This window comes from Cornus florida, unplaced genomic scaffold (assembly GCF_030987335.1).
Source record: "Cornus florida cultivar Cherokee Brave unplaced genomic scaffold, ASM3098733v1 CherokeeBrave_3.0.0_Hap2_Chr09, whole genome shotgun sequence".
Taxonomy (NCBI): Eukaryota; Viridiplantae; Streptophyta; class Magnoliopsida; order Cornales; family Cornaceae; genus Cornus; species Cornus florida.
The window spans coordinates 67417220-67434256 of NW_026775579.1; the positions used below are offsets into that span (position 1 = coordinate 67417220).

Genomic DNA, 17037 nt, shown 5'->3' on the forward strand with positions numbered 1-17037 from the left:
AAGTCCTACCTACTCTAGGATTAAGGAATAGATTAACTAAAAGTTAAATCCTATTGATTCGTAGTGTCAAGGCAACACATCGTTGAGCGGTACTATTATAGATTCTGGATGGATTTTAAATATAGTTATGGTACCTTGATATAAGCTTAAGTCTCAGGATCGACGGTTAGGGAGCGTATATGCATTGGGATGCATAGCTGGCTATGATGGTTGGAGGTGTACCCTGTTAGGCTTAGGTACACATGCTCACCTTGTGTGCGTTTTGCATGTTGCCTCTATTCAGGTTGAGACCGGCCTGTAGTCTAGTGAGAGTCCTTTAGTATGAATATATATATATATTCACAGACTATATAGTTATTGTTGAGTTGGTTAGGATGTACATGCGTATCAAGTCTTTGCTTCGATTGTAGTAGGATAGAACTTGTTTGTGAGCCTGACCTACTTCTATTTTTTTCATGTGTTCGACAGTTCCGTTCATAGGCTTGATCATGCTGGGTAGAGACTATCACTCACTCTTCCGACGATGTAGGATTTCTTCTCGGTGGATTAGCTTTGGATGTTCTTTCAGTTATTTATATTTCAGTTGGATTTTCGTTAGGGGTCCACTAGAGATGGATTCCCGAGTTGTTGAAACTGTTGAAGGTTTTGGAAGGATTTTGGATTTTATTAATCTTTAATGATTAAAGGATTTTATTTTTTTAGAGATCTTTTAGCTTTTAATATTTATTCTTAATTCGCTTTGTAATCTGTGTTCATTTAAATATTAATTGTTTGATATTCCCTCGGGTTTGGGCCTGGGCCTGATCAACCCGTGTCTTAGATCCAAGGGGTATCACACTAGCATTGGGCATGAAGTGGGATTAATGTGATTTGAAATGAAAAAAGGGAATTTTGGGGAGAATTTCGGATAAATGGTTTTTGAGAAAACTCAGTCGTCGCGGAGTCACCAAAGGGCCGGTGTGTTAATATAGCCTAGAGGGAACTAGGGACATTGCCCTAGCATGGTTGAGATATCTGGGCCAAAATGACGCTGCAAGGGTACCAAAGGTCAGGGACAGTAGCCAATCCTTCACTCGTGTCGCTGCGGAGTCACCAAATGGCGGATTATATTAACAGTTTGTGAAGTGATGGATTTCCTGGAAAAAAAAAATGGGGAATGACATGCATAACATTGCATTCATGGCATGAAACATAATTGTTTTGAACTGGAATTGATATTGTATTTTTACTCTGCTTTTCATGCCCATTTCCTATTGATTTATTCATTTTTTGGATTCACGGGACTATAAGAGGTGTGTCTTAGGCACCACCAACTGAGCTTTACGCTCACCCCATTATTTAATATTTTTCAGGAATCGGAAAAGAAGTAGTGGATGCTGACCTTCCACAAGCATGAGGATGACTAGGAGTTTATCTTATACCTTTTGTATATTTTCCCATTCTTTTGTAAATCATGGCCATGTAATATAATTAAGACTTTTGACTATATTTTGATGAAAATGGAAACCATGTAATTGTTGTGTTGAATGGGAGAATGTTGATGTATCGTTGGCAAATTTAATGACATCTATTCTTGTATAATGATGAGTGCTTACTGTGAATTCGGAATTTCAGTGCTTAATAGGTTCATTGTGGTTTAGTATGCATTATACTTAATCAGTATGCACTTCCAGTGAGTTTTATCCCAGGATAGCATGTTTCGGCCGGTTGATCCTCACCATCAGCTGACCGAAACTCTAGGTTCGGCCGACTGAACCCCCATCGTCGGTCGACCGAAACGCCTACAGTGAAAGTCTCGAGAGCCTGTAAACTTCATCACCGTCTCGGCCAACCAACCATGTAGGTCAGCCGGTTGATCATGCCTTGACAGCCGGCCGATGAAGGCCTATCAACCGGTTGATCATCCCTTTTGACCTGCATTGTTTGATCACCTTTGTAAGGATGTATTCTAAAGTACTTTGGAAACTCAGATTAATTCCTATGGCTGGCGTGGACATTGGAACTAGGTGGTATGACTCAGTTGACCTCGGGTTAGGGCAAGGACCCAGGTATCGGTCCAGACCCACGGGTTTGGGTCGTTACAAAACTGAAAAATCTGGGTTTTGATTTTTTGAACAATCTGAAATGATATGCCTATATGGGTTTTAAACTTTTGATTCTTGCAGACAGATAGATAAAACTGAAATATATGGGTTTTGAAGTTCTTATTCTTGTAGATTTTGTAGTTTGCAGTTGCACAGAGATAGAGAGAGAGAGACGCGGCAAGTTCAGAGAGAATAGAGATGGAGGCAATTGGGGAGGCTAAAATGATTTACCCTAAAAATAATAAAATATAATATATATATATATATATATATATATATATAATTTGTTTTTTAAGAATAATATAATCAAATATATAATATATATATAAATTTCCAAAACTTTTTTGTTAAAAAAAAAACTCAACCCGTCAACCCGACCCAACCTGTCCGAAAATATTTGGGCTGGATTATAACCATAACTCATGTTGGGTACAATTCGGGCTGGCCCAACCCAACCCGATTCGGGTTGAGGTTGGGTTGGGACTGGGCTAGGTTGGGTTAGCTCAACTTGCAGCCCTACTTTAAATAGGCAATACATCAACTGAACTAGACTGAAAAATAGCAACAAACTCTAGACGACTAACACATGATCTGCGACAATAAAATAAACTAACAAAATGCCTAAAAACCAGGACAACTTGAAAGGCAACTTTGACAAATTCATAACAATAACTATATATATGTGTATTGTATCAATTTTATTTACAGACTCTGATCGATTGCTAGTAAATGGGTTTGGTGTTCTGTTGTTTGTAAATGGGTTTGGTGAGTTCATAATTCTGTGTATCTATATTGTATCAATTTAATGGGTTCATAATTATCTCAAATTGGACTCTGCTCTGTTGCTGGTAAATGGGTTTGGTGAGTTCAAAATTCTCTCTATGTGTATACTGTATCAATTTGATTTTCTGGACTCTGGTCTATTGACTCTATTGTTTATACGTGGGTTGGGATTAAATTATTTGGATGGAAAGTTGAAAATAAACTATTTGGATGGAAGCCTACTGTAACTCCAATAGTAAGACAATAGCCAAAGTATATATATATATATATATATATATATATATATATATACACACACACACACCAGAAAATGAACATATGCAATGCACGTAAAAAAAAATCTATATTGGATAATATTTTTGTAAAATGAATAATTTATTTTGAAATATATATATATATATATATATATATATATAATCAAAATTGAATACACTTTACCATATAAAATATAAAAACTCCTCATGTACTAATTATGTATTGTATATATAATGATTCGTTCGTGAAAGAATTCTATGATAACTAACTGACATTTCAATCAATGATTATACAGGTCAGTTATCTATATATACTTGCACACGTATATTGCATATAAAATACAATATTTCATATATTTTATCCATGTAATTTTTCTGAACAGAACAAATTTAATATTCATGCATATTATTTTCACATCGTAATAAAAAAATTCCAGAATTGAACTATTAGGACATATAAAATATAATAGCTCCTCGTGTACTAATTATGTATGAAACAATATAAATATATATGTGATTAGATAGAAAGATAAAATATATAAATTGTTCTTCAATTCAAATTAAAAGATACCTTTAAAAAAAAAAAATTAAAAGGGTTTTGAGTTGTAATTTGATGTACATGAACCAAAAGACGAGTCTCCTCTCAAAGCTGTTGAAATTGTTTGTAGAAGAAGAAACCTCTAACAAACTTTTTGTGAAGAAATTCTTTTCAAAGAGAGATGGAAAGAAATAGAGAGGAGTGAGATATAGGGTGATATGAAAAGAATTTCTTCACAAAAAGTTTGTTAGAGGTATATTTATATATGGTTGAACAAATAGGTGTTTGCAGTTAAAATGTGACTTTTATAAGAGGTGTTAGTACAGTTAAAAGGTGACTTTTATAAGAGGTGTTAGTAGTTATTTGAAAAGTCACATTTATTTATTAAAATAAATTAAATGATTTAATTTATATAAATAATAAAAGGTGACTTTTAGAAGAGGTGTTAGTAGTTATTTGAGAAGTATATAATATTACTACAAAAAAGTGTTATGAATGTTAGATATATATATATATATATATATATATATATATATATATATTTTATATGGTTGAACAAATAGGTGGTTACAGTTAAAATGTGACTTTTAGAAGAGATGTTAGTGCAGTTAAAAGGTGACTTTTAGAAGATTCATTGAACAAATAGGTGTTTGTAGTTAAAATGTGACTTTTAGGATAGGTGTTAATAGTTAATTGAAAAGTCACATTTATTTATTAAAATAAATTAAATGATTTAATTATATATAAATAATAAAAAGTGACTTTTAGAAGAAGTGTTAGTAGTTTTTTGAGAAGTATATAATATTATTACACAAAAGTGTATATAAAAAATACAAATAGAATACACTTTTATAGGGTAAATAGATAAATAGATATATATATATATATATATATATATATATATATATATATATATATGTATATAACTAAAGGTCATCATACAATTTAGAATTGAAGAACTTGGCACTTGTTGTTAATATTATTATTATTATTATTATTTTACAGGAACATTTTGAGGACTCTATTTTTGCTGCTGATGTTTTCTAATTCCCAGTGAAGCGACTGAAATTTTCCAAATGATATTTAATGTTTTCTCTATATTATACAAGTTCATGAAACTCAAATTATTTTAAATGCAGACGTTTTAATTAGACTATATATTGGTTTAAGTTAAACATGAAGCTCAGTTTTATAAATTGCAGTTAGGAAGTCTTGATCCTTCAGCATAGAATACTCTTAATCCTGTTGCTATCACCCACTATATCTTCTCTCGGTGTTTTAAGAGTCGGCATTTAATTAATCGGTGATACCGGCATGTAATTGATATTAATCTTGTATAAATTTATTTATATGTTTATTATTTGTGTGTGTGTGTGTGTTCTACATACTTGAGCTTTAGAAAATAATGTTTAAAAAATATGTACTTAACAAGCAGTTATCAACATTCAGCTATTGAGATTTAGCTAAAAAGAACGTTCAGTTATTAAAGACATTGTTTACAAGACTTTAGAAGAATATAAATAGTGGATTTAAAATGAAAGATAATCCATATTTTGTGTTTTTTGAAAAAAAAAAGAAAAAAGAAAAAAAGAAAAAAGAAGAAGGTACAAAATGTCAATGATTTTAATAACACATTAAATTCATAAATTGACATTACCCCAAATAATAATAATATAAAATGATTATATATTAGCCTTTTCCTGTGGTCCCAACGAGTGCTTCAACTATTGGTTTCTGGCTTTCTGTGCAATTGTTAATAAGCATTAATACTGGGCTCACTGGTGTCAGTCTCAATTGACATTGTGTGGTTGTCTCAATTAATTTGATTCAGAACTGGCAACAACACAAAGTTTTTGAACTAGACGTGGCAAACGGTGATCATGGAAATCTGAACTGGACTAACTCGATCAACAGTGAATTGGACTAATCCAAATTCATTCAATTCAGACTGTCACGAGTCTCAAGTATAAACTATTGATTTGTGTTCTTTGCTAGATACAAGTTCATATATTATCTCCACAAAACTCATACTCATGGAAAAAGTTTCATTCCTTTTGTCCATTGCACTGTTGATACACTGTTGTTCTATGCTTTGTTTGGCTAGGTCTGACAAAAACTTGAATACAGATCAATCTGCTCTTCTTGCCTTTAGAGCCCACATCACTTCTGACCCTGAAGATGTTTTGGCCAAAAATTGGTCTTCCACTACCTCTGTGTGCAATTGGATTGGTGTGTCTTGTGGTCTCACCCACCAAAGGGTCACAGCCTTGAACCTTTATGATATGGGACTCAAAGGTACCATCACACCACATCTTGGAAATCTCTCCTTTCTCACATCACTTGACTTCAGTCGCAACAATTTCAAGGGCTATATTCCCAAAGAGATTGGCAAACTTTCTAGATTGAAAGTATTAAACCTGAGTTTTAACAAGCTCACGGGCTTCATACCATCTAGAATATTCAACATTTCTTCTTTGGAAATGATTGTTCTTTCAAATAATAGCCTATCTGGAAGCCTGCCGGTAGACATGTGTAGCCATCTTCCTGAACTTGAATTACTCGATCTGGCTCTGAATCAGTTTAACGGGCAAATACCATCCAATTTATACAGATGCAGGAAACTCCAAGTTCTATCATTGTTATTCAATGAATTCAATGGCAGCATACCGAGAGAAATTGGAAATCTGACTATGCTCAAGGAGTTGTATCTTGGGAAAAACAGCTTGGACGGTATAGTGCATTAATTCCAAAGTAAAGTTATCCTTTTTGTAATTGTCTGACTTTGATATGCGTTTGGTATTTGGCTAGCTGATATCACTTTAAATTTATCGACTTATGTATTACCTAATCCACGTCACTTCACTTGTACACACCTAATAGTGTTAATTATGACAAACAAAGATATTAGGCAATTGCTAAATGGCTTGCTGTGTGACGTTGAGGTAATTAAAAGTTTGCAAGGTGGTTGTGATCACAGCAATGAATAATCAATATTGGCTTGACTGACAACAAACACTCGAAGTAAGTGTTAATTTAAACATTGAAAAAAAATTGATGAACTGTTGATACCTCAAGAAAATGCTTTTATAACTCAAAGATATGATATAATCTTGTTGGGTCTCTGTGTGTGTGTGTGTTGGGGTGGGGAGTCGTGCAGAAGCAGAATGCAGACTAGGTCATGTGAGGATGAATATTGATAAACTTGTCCATCTTTTTCTCTTTCTCAAACTTTTCAATCATATTATGAAAAAAAAAATCTAGCCAAGTAGATTTCTTGAGTGCTTTTTCTTTTTCTTTTTAATTTTTTTTTTTTTTTGTATGTGTTTGTGTTACCTAGACAGATTCGGATATACTGACATTAAAAGTAGAAATTTTGAATTGGAACTCAGATTCACATATATCTAGTCTGTTTCATTACCTAGTGGCACGCATCACAGTTTTTTAATCATTAAAAGCAAACTAGTATAACAAGGGATACTTAAAAAAAAAAAGAAAAAGAAACGAGTATAACAAGGGAGGAGTTTATGTCTTGGTTCTGACAATTTTGCAGGTGTAATTCCATCCGAGATAGGTAATCTTCCACATCTCGAAATATTGAGCTTCCAAAGTGACTCTCTAACAGGGTCCATTCCATCTTCAATCTTCAACATTTCTTCTTTGAGGCGTGTTGATTTTTCAAACAACAGACTGTTTGGAAACCTCCCTGTAAGCATCAATAATGATTTCCCTGTTCTTGAAGAGCTTTATCTTTCTAAAAATCAGCTCATTGGTCAATTTCCGTCCAACCTATGGGAATGCAGAGGGCTCCGAGTATTACAATTGGCGTATAATAAATTCACAGGCAGCATATCTAAGAATATTGGAAACCTTACTTTGCTCAAATTTCTAGATTTGTATGGTAACAGTTTTACAGGTAACCCTCATGCATACTTCCACTATTTCTGTCCATTTAAGTCTTGTTGGAAAAAGAAAAACACACACACATTACGTAATTCCACTGCCTTTATAAGTTTGGTTTTAGTAAATGTATCTCATTTACATAATTATTCTTGATTGAGTAATGCAAATGTTCACATTGCTGCGGGTCGCGTAACCCATTAAAACAGAATAATGAACAAAAACCAAAACAAATAAGATCTCTCGATTAACAAAATAAACCCCCAAAAAATATGAATTATAAAAATCAAACCCGAAAATTCTAATATAATAATCCTCAAATACATCAAAAATCCTCCAATATACAAGAATCAAAATACTAAAAAAAAATATATATCTAATTAATCTTTGAACAGACATAAAAATCACGCAACACAGCTCCTCTCTAAACTAGCATCTAGCAATCCTTAAGCACCTTTGGTACATGAAACTAGAAGGTGGTGACACAAAAAGTCCTAATAGAAAAAACCATAACAAAAATTTTATAAAAATTTAACGAATCAGTTTCACAAATATACATATTCATGTGAATGTATAATCAAAATATTTTAAAGCAAAATCACCGTGGCTCAATAATTCAACAACCACCATCATCATTAGTTTCTTTTTATTTCTTTGCCTCCATGTGCACGACCTTTTCACCCATATCAAATACATACACGATAAACTTAAAGAATCCCACTAAAAACAAATACAAAAGACAAAAAGATCACTAACTTAATCAATTACCCATCTCCTTCCTCCAAATTAGGACACGTAACCCATCAAAACAAAATAATGAACAAAAACCGAAATAAATAATCACTCTCAATTAACAAAATAAACCCCAAATAAATCTGTCTAATAAAAATCTAGCCCTGAAAATCCGGATTGTCACAAAAAAATTGGGAAAATATATTTAAAAAAAAAAGAAGCATGGTAAACAAAGATAAGCAGCAATAAAATTATCCCTATTAGGGTAACCTTAAGTGTGTTGAGGTGGCACAATTGCAAGACCCACATCATCTGATTGAGGAAAAAAAAATAGCAATTTTTTTTTTAACCAGAATGCAAGTGCGTGATTATTTTAATATACTCTCATCAGGGTAAAGCTTAATGAATAACAAAATGGTGTTCGTGTTGTGGTAGGTACATTGCCAGAACAGATTGGAAACCTTGATCTTGAGAGATTTGATGTTGGTGAAAACAGCTTAACTGGCCTCATTCCATTCAAAATATTCATTGTGTCAACGATAAAAGTCCTTAGTCTGGGACTTAATCACTTCTCAGGCCATCTTCCTTCAGACATGGGGCTTTGGCTTCCCAGTCTTGAAAAGCTTCATCTGGGCAATAATAATAAACTCAGTGGAGAAATCCCAAGCTCTATCTCCAATGCCTCTAAGCTTACTCTCCTAAGGTTTGGAGGAAACTCATTCAGTGGCTCCATACCATATTCCATTGGTAGTTTAACATTACTACAAGGGCTCCACATTGGTGGATTTTACAAGGGAATCTTCTACTCCAGAATTAAGATTTTTAACTTCCTTGACCAATTGCAGACATTTGGAAGTATTGAGCATAGCATTAAATCAATTTAATGGCATACTTCCGGATTCAATTGGGAATTTGTCTACTTCTCTTTTTATTTTTCAAGCATTTGGATCAAAAATCAAGGGCAGCATTCCTAGTGGAATTGGCAATTTGAGTGGCTTAGGACATCTAAGCATGGATAGCAACGAGTTGACCGGACCTATCCCACCAACAATCGGAAGCTTACAGAATCTCGTACAACTGTATCTTGAACACAATAGGCTACAAGGACCCATTCCAAATGATCTCTGCAAGTTAACCATGCTCAGTGACATTTACGTAAGTGACAATAACCTTTATGGACCGATACCAACATGCTTGGGAGAACTCAAGTCCCTAAATAGACTTTACTTGGACTCCAACAACTTGACTTCCATGATACCTTCAAACTTGTGGAGCCTTAAGGATCTATGGGCTCTAAATTTATCCACAAATTCTCTCAGAGGTAATCTACCATTAGATGTCGCGAATTTGAAGGTCTTGATACAATTAGACTTGTCATGGAACCAGTTATCAGGTGACATCCCTAGCACCATTGGAGGCGCTCAATCATTAGTAAATTTATCCTTGGAGCATAATAAACTACAAGGTCATATTCCTCAATCACTGGGCAACTTAATAAGTTTGGAATTTTTGAATCTATCCAACAACAATTTTTCTGGAGATATTCCCAAGTCCTTCGAGAAGCTCAGGTATCTCCAATATTTGAATGTATCTTTCAATAGACTCTAAGGAGAAATTCCTACTGGAGGACATTTTGTGAACTTTACAGCTCAATCATTTATGCATAATGATGCACTTTGTGGCCTAGCTCAACTGCAAGTCCCGCTTTGCAAAACGAACAAGAACCAAAGATTGAGGTCAAAAATTGTACCGTTGTTGAAATATATTTTACCTCCTATTGCATTGATAACTCTTGTGGTGGCTCTCATAATTGTGTTGATGCGCCGAAAACAAAAGGTCAAATTATCAACAAATGCAGATTTGTCACCTCTGACATGGAGAAGAATTTCTTACCAAGAGCTTTTACAAGCAACAGATGGATTCAGCGAAGCCAACCTTCTTGGCGTTGGAAGTTTTGGTTCAGTATATAAAGGAACACTTTCAGATGGGATGATTATTGCCGTAAAGGTTTTAAATTTGCAATTAGAAAGAGCAATCAAGAGTTTTGATGTTGAATGTGAAGTGATATGCAATACTCGCCATCGAAATCTGATAAGAATCATCAGCAGTTGCACTAATAACATGGATTTCAGAGCCTTGGTACTAGAGTACATGCCTAATGGGAGCCTTAAGAAGTGGTTGTATTCGCACAACTATTGTTTGGACATCCTACAAAGGTTAAACATAATGATAGATATCGCATCAGCCTTGGAATATCTCCATCATGGTCATGCAACACCCATTGTTCACTGTGATTTGAAGCCTGATAATGTCCTACTTGACAAAGATATGATTGCAAATGTTGCTGATTTTGGTATTGCCAAACTCTTTGGTGAAGGGAATCTTATGGCACAAACCACAACCTTGGCAACAATTGGGTATATGGCACCAGGTGATGTTCTATGCTCGTTATCTCAATTGAGTTTCAAGCTTTCATATTTACTTTTTGCACTTGTATGGTCCTTTTCCTTAGAATTTATTTTCATTGTTGATTTGGTGCATAGAGTACGGAATGGAAGGAAGAGTATCAACAAGATGTGATGTCTATAGTTATGGTGTCTTGTTGATGGAAGTATTCACAAGGAAGAGGCCGACAGATGAAATGTTTGCCGGAGAGATGAGCTTGAAGCGTTGGGTGAAGGAAGCATTAGATGGTTCAATAATTGAAGTTGTGGACAGCAATCTGATTGGAACAGAGGATGAAAATTTCTCTGTGAAGGAGGAATGTGTATCATATATCTTGGGTTTGGCCCTGGATTGTTCAAGTGATAAACCCGCGGAAAGGATCGACATGAAAGAGGTCCTGGTTAGGCTTGAGAAAATTAAAATCTCCTTTTCAGAAAATATTGGAATGGTTGGCAAGAAAAAAGCTATGAATTAACAGGTATCAAGTTTAATACTGTAGTATTTTGTACTTTTTGCATTTTCTTTCCCTCCATTTTTTATACAGTGAACATCCATCTAAAAATTCTGAACATTAGTTTTGGAATTATTTTTCAGGAAGTGACAGAAATTTCTGGACTTCTTTTTATTGGACTGTTGGGTTATTTGTGGGGAAAAAAGTGAAAGGCCCCTCTGTCTGTGTATTTCCTGGCTTTTAGCCTTTTCAATGAAATTGCTTAACTTGGAAAAATAAAAATCAATGTCTGTTGTTGCATTGTTATTCCAAGATTTCTAAAAATTTACAGATTTTATTTTTAACATTTGTCCATACCTCATGAATAATTTTAAAAAACGATATGGGATAGATTTGGGCTGACATAGAAGCTGATGCCTGATGGAATGTCTTTTGTAATTGATTAAGGAAAATGATTTTAAAGTCAATGGAGTTGTAGAGAATTCCTTGACGGAATATTTTTAATTGATTAATGTATTTAAAATATAAAAAAATTGGACCTTTTACTTCTTTATCTCCTGCATAAATAATGAATTTTTTAAAGTTATGTATAGATAAAGCTATCCAACAATATAAAGGTTTTTTTTTTTTTTTTTTTATGCATAAATTGTTCATGAGGGTAGATTGGTTAAATTTATTAAATTGTAAGGTTAAAAAAGTATCCTAAACGGTTAAAGGGTAATTTGGTCAATTTTTCATGTAAATGAGTGTCTTTGTCCATTTTTGAACCTTCAAGGAGTGTCCATTTTTGAACCTTCAGGGGGTATCTTTGTTCAAAAAATAGGTAAATTTTATTTGAGTGTCCTTTTACCAAACCTCAAAAGGTGTGATTGTACTTTACCCAAAAAAAATTAAAATTAGTAGTTGCGCTTTTAACTTTCAACAATATATGACTTTGCAAGACTCTATGCAATAACTTTAATATTTTTAGTTACATTTTTAGTTATGCAACATCTTTTCGAAGTTATCCAACAAATAAAAATTTCATATACATTAGTGTGACAGAAAACTTTTATACAAAAAAGAATCAGAATTATCATTAAAAACAATAATGCATTCTTGTAGCTGAAATAAAAATGTTTAAAAAAATAATAATTTAGAAGTGATACCTAATAAGATAATATGAAACAATGTGCATACAAATTACAATGAAGGATATGTAGGTGCACGAGTAAAATAAAAGTACTAATAATAATAATAAATAAATTAAATAAGGATATGTAGGTGCACTAGTATAATAAAAGTACGAATAATAATAATAAATAAATAAAATAAGGAAAGAGCAAAGATCGATCTGACACGGTATGAATTTTAAAATTTACATACAAATAAAAGATATGCATGCAAGTTCTTACGAAGGATCTTTCCTGGTGTTGCGGTCTCATACTTTATAAAGGGTATAAATTGAACCACTATGTAAGACCCACCTACGATGGTCCACTCTCATCTGGGTATAAGTGGAAATTCCATCAATATGTGCTTTTTCAAGGTATCACTTGAGAAAAATATCAAAACATAATTATTATTTTTCTTTATTCTTCTTCTCAAGTTTATCGGCTGCCAAACTACGGTACTACTATTAGGTGTGCAAAAGCTAGTTTGAAAATCTTGTTTAATTTGTGGTAATATTTAACTTCATATGAGGTCATAAGTACTAATATGGGCATTTGTGTACATATATATATATATATATATATATATATATATATATATATTACTAGTATATATTAATAATATTATATTTCCATAATATCTCATTCACGCTAGGTGACCGGATTGTTGGACTTGCGAGGTCTTAGCAATTAAATTAGTAATAAAGTTAGTGGACCCAAATTTCAAATAATGTAATAGTACTATTGTATATTGGCGGTGGAAATTAAATTAGCAACTAAATTAGTAATAAAGTTAGTGGACCCAAATTTCAAATAATGTAACTAGTATTGTATATTGGCGGTGGCGATTAAATTAGTAATAAATTCAATGGACCCAAATTCCAAATTTTTTCTAGACCTTATACTAGTAGTTGTGACTCGTGAGACTGATTCAAAGTACGTGGCTTGACTTGAGCGACTGGTGTTTGCAAGAGGTCGGTCAATTGAGCAATGAATTTTTATTTTATTTTATTTTTGAGCAATGAATCACATTGAGCATTAGTGGCTCAAACACAATAGGATAAGTCCAATCTTTGTTGTGGTCACACTGGATGGGCTATCTGAGTGGCTAGACTTGTGCCAAGTCTTGACAATTATTATATAGCCATATAGGTGGAATATAATTCCAATCTTTGTTGTTGCATGTACGTAGTAATCTTGATTCGATAACTAAATGGGTGGTTGTGATCAATGAGCATATATTATCAACTATGCAACCTCATAATCACCAGATCATGACCATGATTTCAGCATCTTATATAACATCTTGCTAAGCCTTACTTGTTTGCTAAGTCGTCCATAAGTTCACATGAAACTCAAACTCAAACTCATGGAAAGGACTAGCTTCTTTTTTTCTATCGCATTGTTGATACACTCTTCCTGTTCTATGGTTTGCTTGGCTGCGTCCATTTTTCCAAACTCGACTACCGATCAATATGCTCTTCTTGCCTTCAGATCCCATATCACTTATGAACCTAAAGATGTATTGGCTAATAATTGGTCAACCACTAGCTCAGTTTGCAATTGGGTCGGTGTCTCCTGTGGTCTTGTCCACGTCCATAGTCCACTAGAGGGTCACAGCTTTGAATCTCTCTCTTATGGGTCTCCAAGGCACCATCGCTCCACATCTTGGAAATCTCTCATTTCTAGCATCACTTGACATCAGTTACAACAATCTAAACTGGTATATACCCGAAGAGTTGGCTCATTTGCGTCGATTAAAAGAAATCAATTTGGGGTTCAACAATTTCAATGGAGGGATACCATGATGGTTTGGGATTTTACATACTCCATAAGTTGATACTGTATAACAATAGTTTCATAGGTACTGTCCCAAAATCACTATGCAACATCTCGAAGCTACAGATACTGAATATCTCAAACAATTCTTTACATGGAAATATTCCGAAAGAGATTGGTAATCTTTATAAACTGGGAGTATTACTGTGGAGGGAAAAAACTCCACCAAATCACAACACACCACGTGGCAACAAAAGGGCAGCCCACAACAAAACTAAAACAAACCAGAAGCCTACAATCAGTTGGGGCCAACAGCAGAAGTCATATGCACATACCAGTCCAGCCCAATTAAGTGAAGGAAGATCCACTTAACATAAAAGCTTAATGGACGGTCCAGTCTCAACAAACCCAAAAGTCCGTAGCGTTTGCCATAATGATTTACACACGATCAGAAGGGATAAATACCCACGATCAAGAGTAAAGGCCAAAAAATGGCTCCATGTAAATCTCTGAAAAAAGCTTATAAATAGAGCCCAAATGAGAATGAAAGGGGATTGAATTCCACTGAAAATACTTCATCTATTGTCTGATTCATTTAAGCTTATTCTTGTTCTTGATTTTTTACCTTATTATTTTCCTTAAGTGGTCGGATGTAAAAATCTGCACTTACACTTTGGCGCCGTCTGTGGGAATTCGATACAGAAAGTCCATTCTCTATCTCTTGCATGCAGCATCACTTCAGAATGGGAACAGGACCAGACGCCGTATAACCGCAGCAGCAGGAGACCTTGCAGAAAATACATGAAGAGATGCAAGTGCAACTTGACATCCTTCGACAAGCCAACGAAGCCAGTATTGAACAAATCAATGCACTAAGACAAGCTCAGGAAGCCAACGTAATGCAAATCAATACCTTGCGTGAGGAAAACGAAAGACTTCAGAGAGACGCTCGACGGGATGATCACCAGATCGACCTACCGCCCGAACGGCTGAACGAAAATCTTCCTCCAAAGCTAGGCCCTGTAATCTCCAATAACCCTCCTCTCCAGCAGAGGGTCCCGCGGCAACAGCTCAATGAAACATTGGAAGACGCCAACGATACAGCAGGCCAATCCCGCATCATTAGAAGCTCAAGCATGGGAGGACCCCAAACCGCTAGGGTACACCCATCAGACGATGCTGATTTAGGCAGGAAGGAAGTACGGACCCCAGCGGCAGAACAACCCTCCTGAGGAAGTGACTTTATCACAAGGCTCCGAAAGGAAATGGATGAATGGATTAAAGGGCTGAAGGCCCAAACACCCGAGGACATGGCGAGGGAATTCACTGCGTCAATGGTGAAGACTCCTTTCACAGACGAGATAAAACGGGTCACAAGACCTAAGAAATTCACAATGCCAAAGTTCATCAAATTCAATGGGACTGGAGATCCCCTCCAGCACCTGAACCACTACACTCAGGAAATGACGCTGGAGGCGCACAACGATCTATTCATATGCAAAATATTTCCATCCAGTCTGACGGGGGTGGCCCTAGAGTGGTTCAAGAATCGCCCATGCAAGTCAATCCTAAACTTCTAATCGCTGTGCATCGCATTTTTGGCCCAGTATTGTGGAAATAAGAAGCAGAAAAAAACCTTTTCCAGTCTCTTCATGTCATACCTCTCGATTCTAGAGCCACGGGTGATCAAGTCCGAGCACAGATCCGAGGGATACCAAACAATTAATATGTAAATAAGCACGGAATACAAAAATGAATTAAGAATAAAATAATAAAGCTGAAAGAATTCTAAATTAAAAATCCTCATAATAATATAATTAAAATCCAATAATCGAAAACCTCCATTACTTAAACAACTCGGGAATCTATCAAGTGGACCCCTAATAAAATCCCAAACTGAAAAGGAAACAACTGAAACAAAATCCAAAGCAGTCCTACGTAGTCGAAGGAATGAGTGACTGTATTTGCCGAGCACGATCAAGCTCTAAGCCTGGAACTGACGAGCACCTGAAAAAATATAAGAGTGGGTCAGGCTCACATGCAATTTCTATCCTACTACAATCCATACAGAAACCCGATACATAGATACATCCTAGATAGCTCAACAATAACTAAAGTAGTCGATATGTGTATAAATACACACTATAGGACGTTCACTAGCCCACAGTTCTGTCTCAGCCTGAGTAGAAGGTAACATGCAAATCGCACGTAACGTGGTCATGTATACCTAGACCTACCAGGGAACAACAACTAGGTCCAGTTATCCATCCTAGGCGATATATGCACCCTAACCATGATCCTGAGACTCAAGCTCATATCACGGTACCGTAATCATATGTATAAATCCTTCCTAATATAGATATAAAACAAACATCCAATATGTCGTTCAACTGTTTTAGTTGACAAGACATGAATCCATGTAGGATTTAACTATTTTAGTTAATCCATTCCGTATGTATGAATAGGTAAGAATTAGCGTTTTGATCTAATTCATCCCTAATATGCCACCGTCCCATACCGATGCATATAATGCATATGATCTATAAATGATGCACACTCATTTGAACATCAAATACATCAAAAGACAAACATAATAGAAGCAGATATATGCAAGATCCTATTATGCATCCAGTATATGATTATAGTCATATAACCTCCGTTTAAATTGCTAGAGTAAAATAACCAATTTAAATCACCCATATCCATATAGTTGATATAACAGAAATTATAATAGTTTGCCACTAACATCCATAACATGATATAATGATAATCAGAATTATAACCTGAGCACATTATACTGGAATTCCAAAAATACTTCCAGACTAATCCATTTAATTCGCTAAAACAAACTAGCAATTAAATCTTCCACCATCCTTAACAGCATGCAAATTAATATACAAATTTGATGATGTCCATTTAAACC

The 17037-nt window shown here is 34.7% G+C and overlaps 3 protein-coding genes across 4 annotated transcripts; all 3 read left to right on the forward strand.

The window, feature by feature from the left end:
- Positions 1–5448: 5448 nt before the first annotated feature.
- Positions 5449–9172, forward strand: LOC132274211 (probable leucine-rich repeat receptor-like protein kinase At5g63930). Its single transcript, XM_059775435.1, has 3 exons — positions 5449–6389; positions 7210–7572; positions 8724–9172. The coding sequence occupies exons 1-3, from the start codon at positions 5693–5695 to the stop codon at positions 9170–9172; spliced, it is 1509 nt and encodes a 502-aa protein (XP_059631418.1). The 5' UTR covers positions 5449–5692.
- LOC132274214 (receptor kinase-like protein Xa21) lies at positions 9054–9896 on the forward strand. The gene has a single exon (XM_059775438.1). It carries the CDS (start codon positions 9300–9302, stop codon positions 9894–9896), a length of 597 nt encoding a protein of 198 aa, XP_059631421.1. The 5' UTR covers positions 9054–9299.
- Positions 9803–11508, forward strand: LOC132274212 (receptor kinase-like protein Xa21). Of its 2 annotated transcripts, XM_059775437.1 has the most exons (3): positions 9803–10719; positions 10832–11211; positions 11328–11508. In XM_059775437.1, the coding sequence occupies exons 1-2, from the start codon at positions 9948–9950 to the stop codon at positions 11206–11208; spliced, it is 1149 nt and encodes a 382-aa protein (XP_059631420.1). In that variant the 5' UTR covers positions 9803–9947; the 3' UTR covers positions 11209–11211; positions 11328–11508. The 2 variants fall into 2 exon arrangements, with proteins under 2 accessions (XP_059631420.1, XP_059631419.1); XM_059775436.1 differs by having other exon boundaries at positions 10832–11508.
- The last annotated feature ends 5529 nt before the right edge of the window (positions 11509–17037 follow it).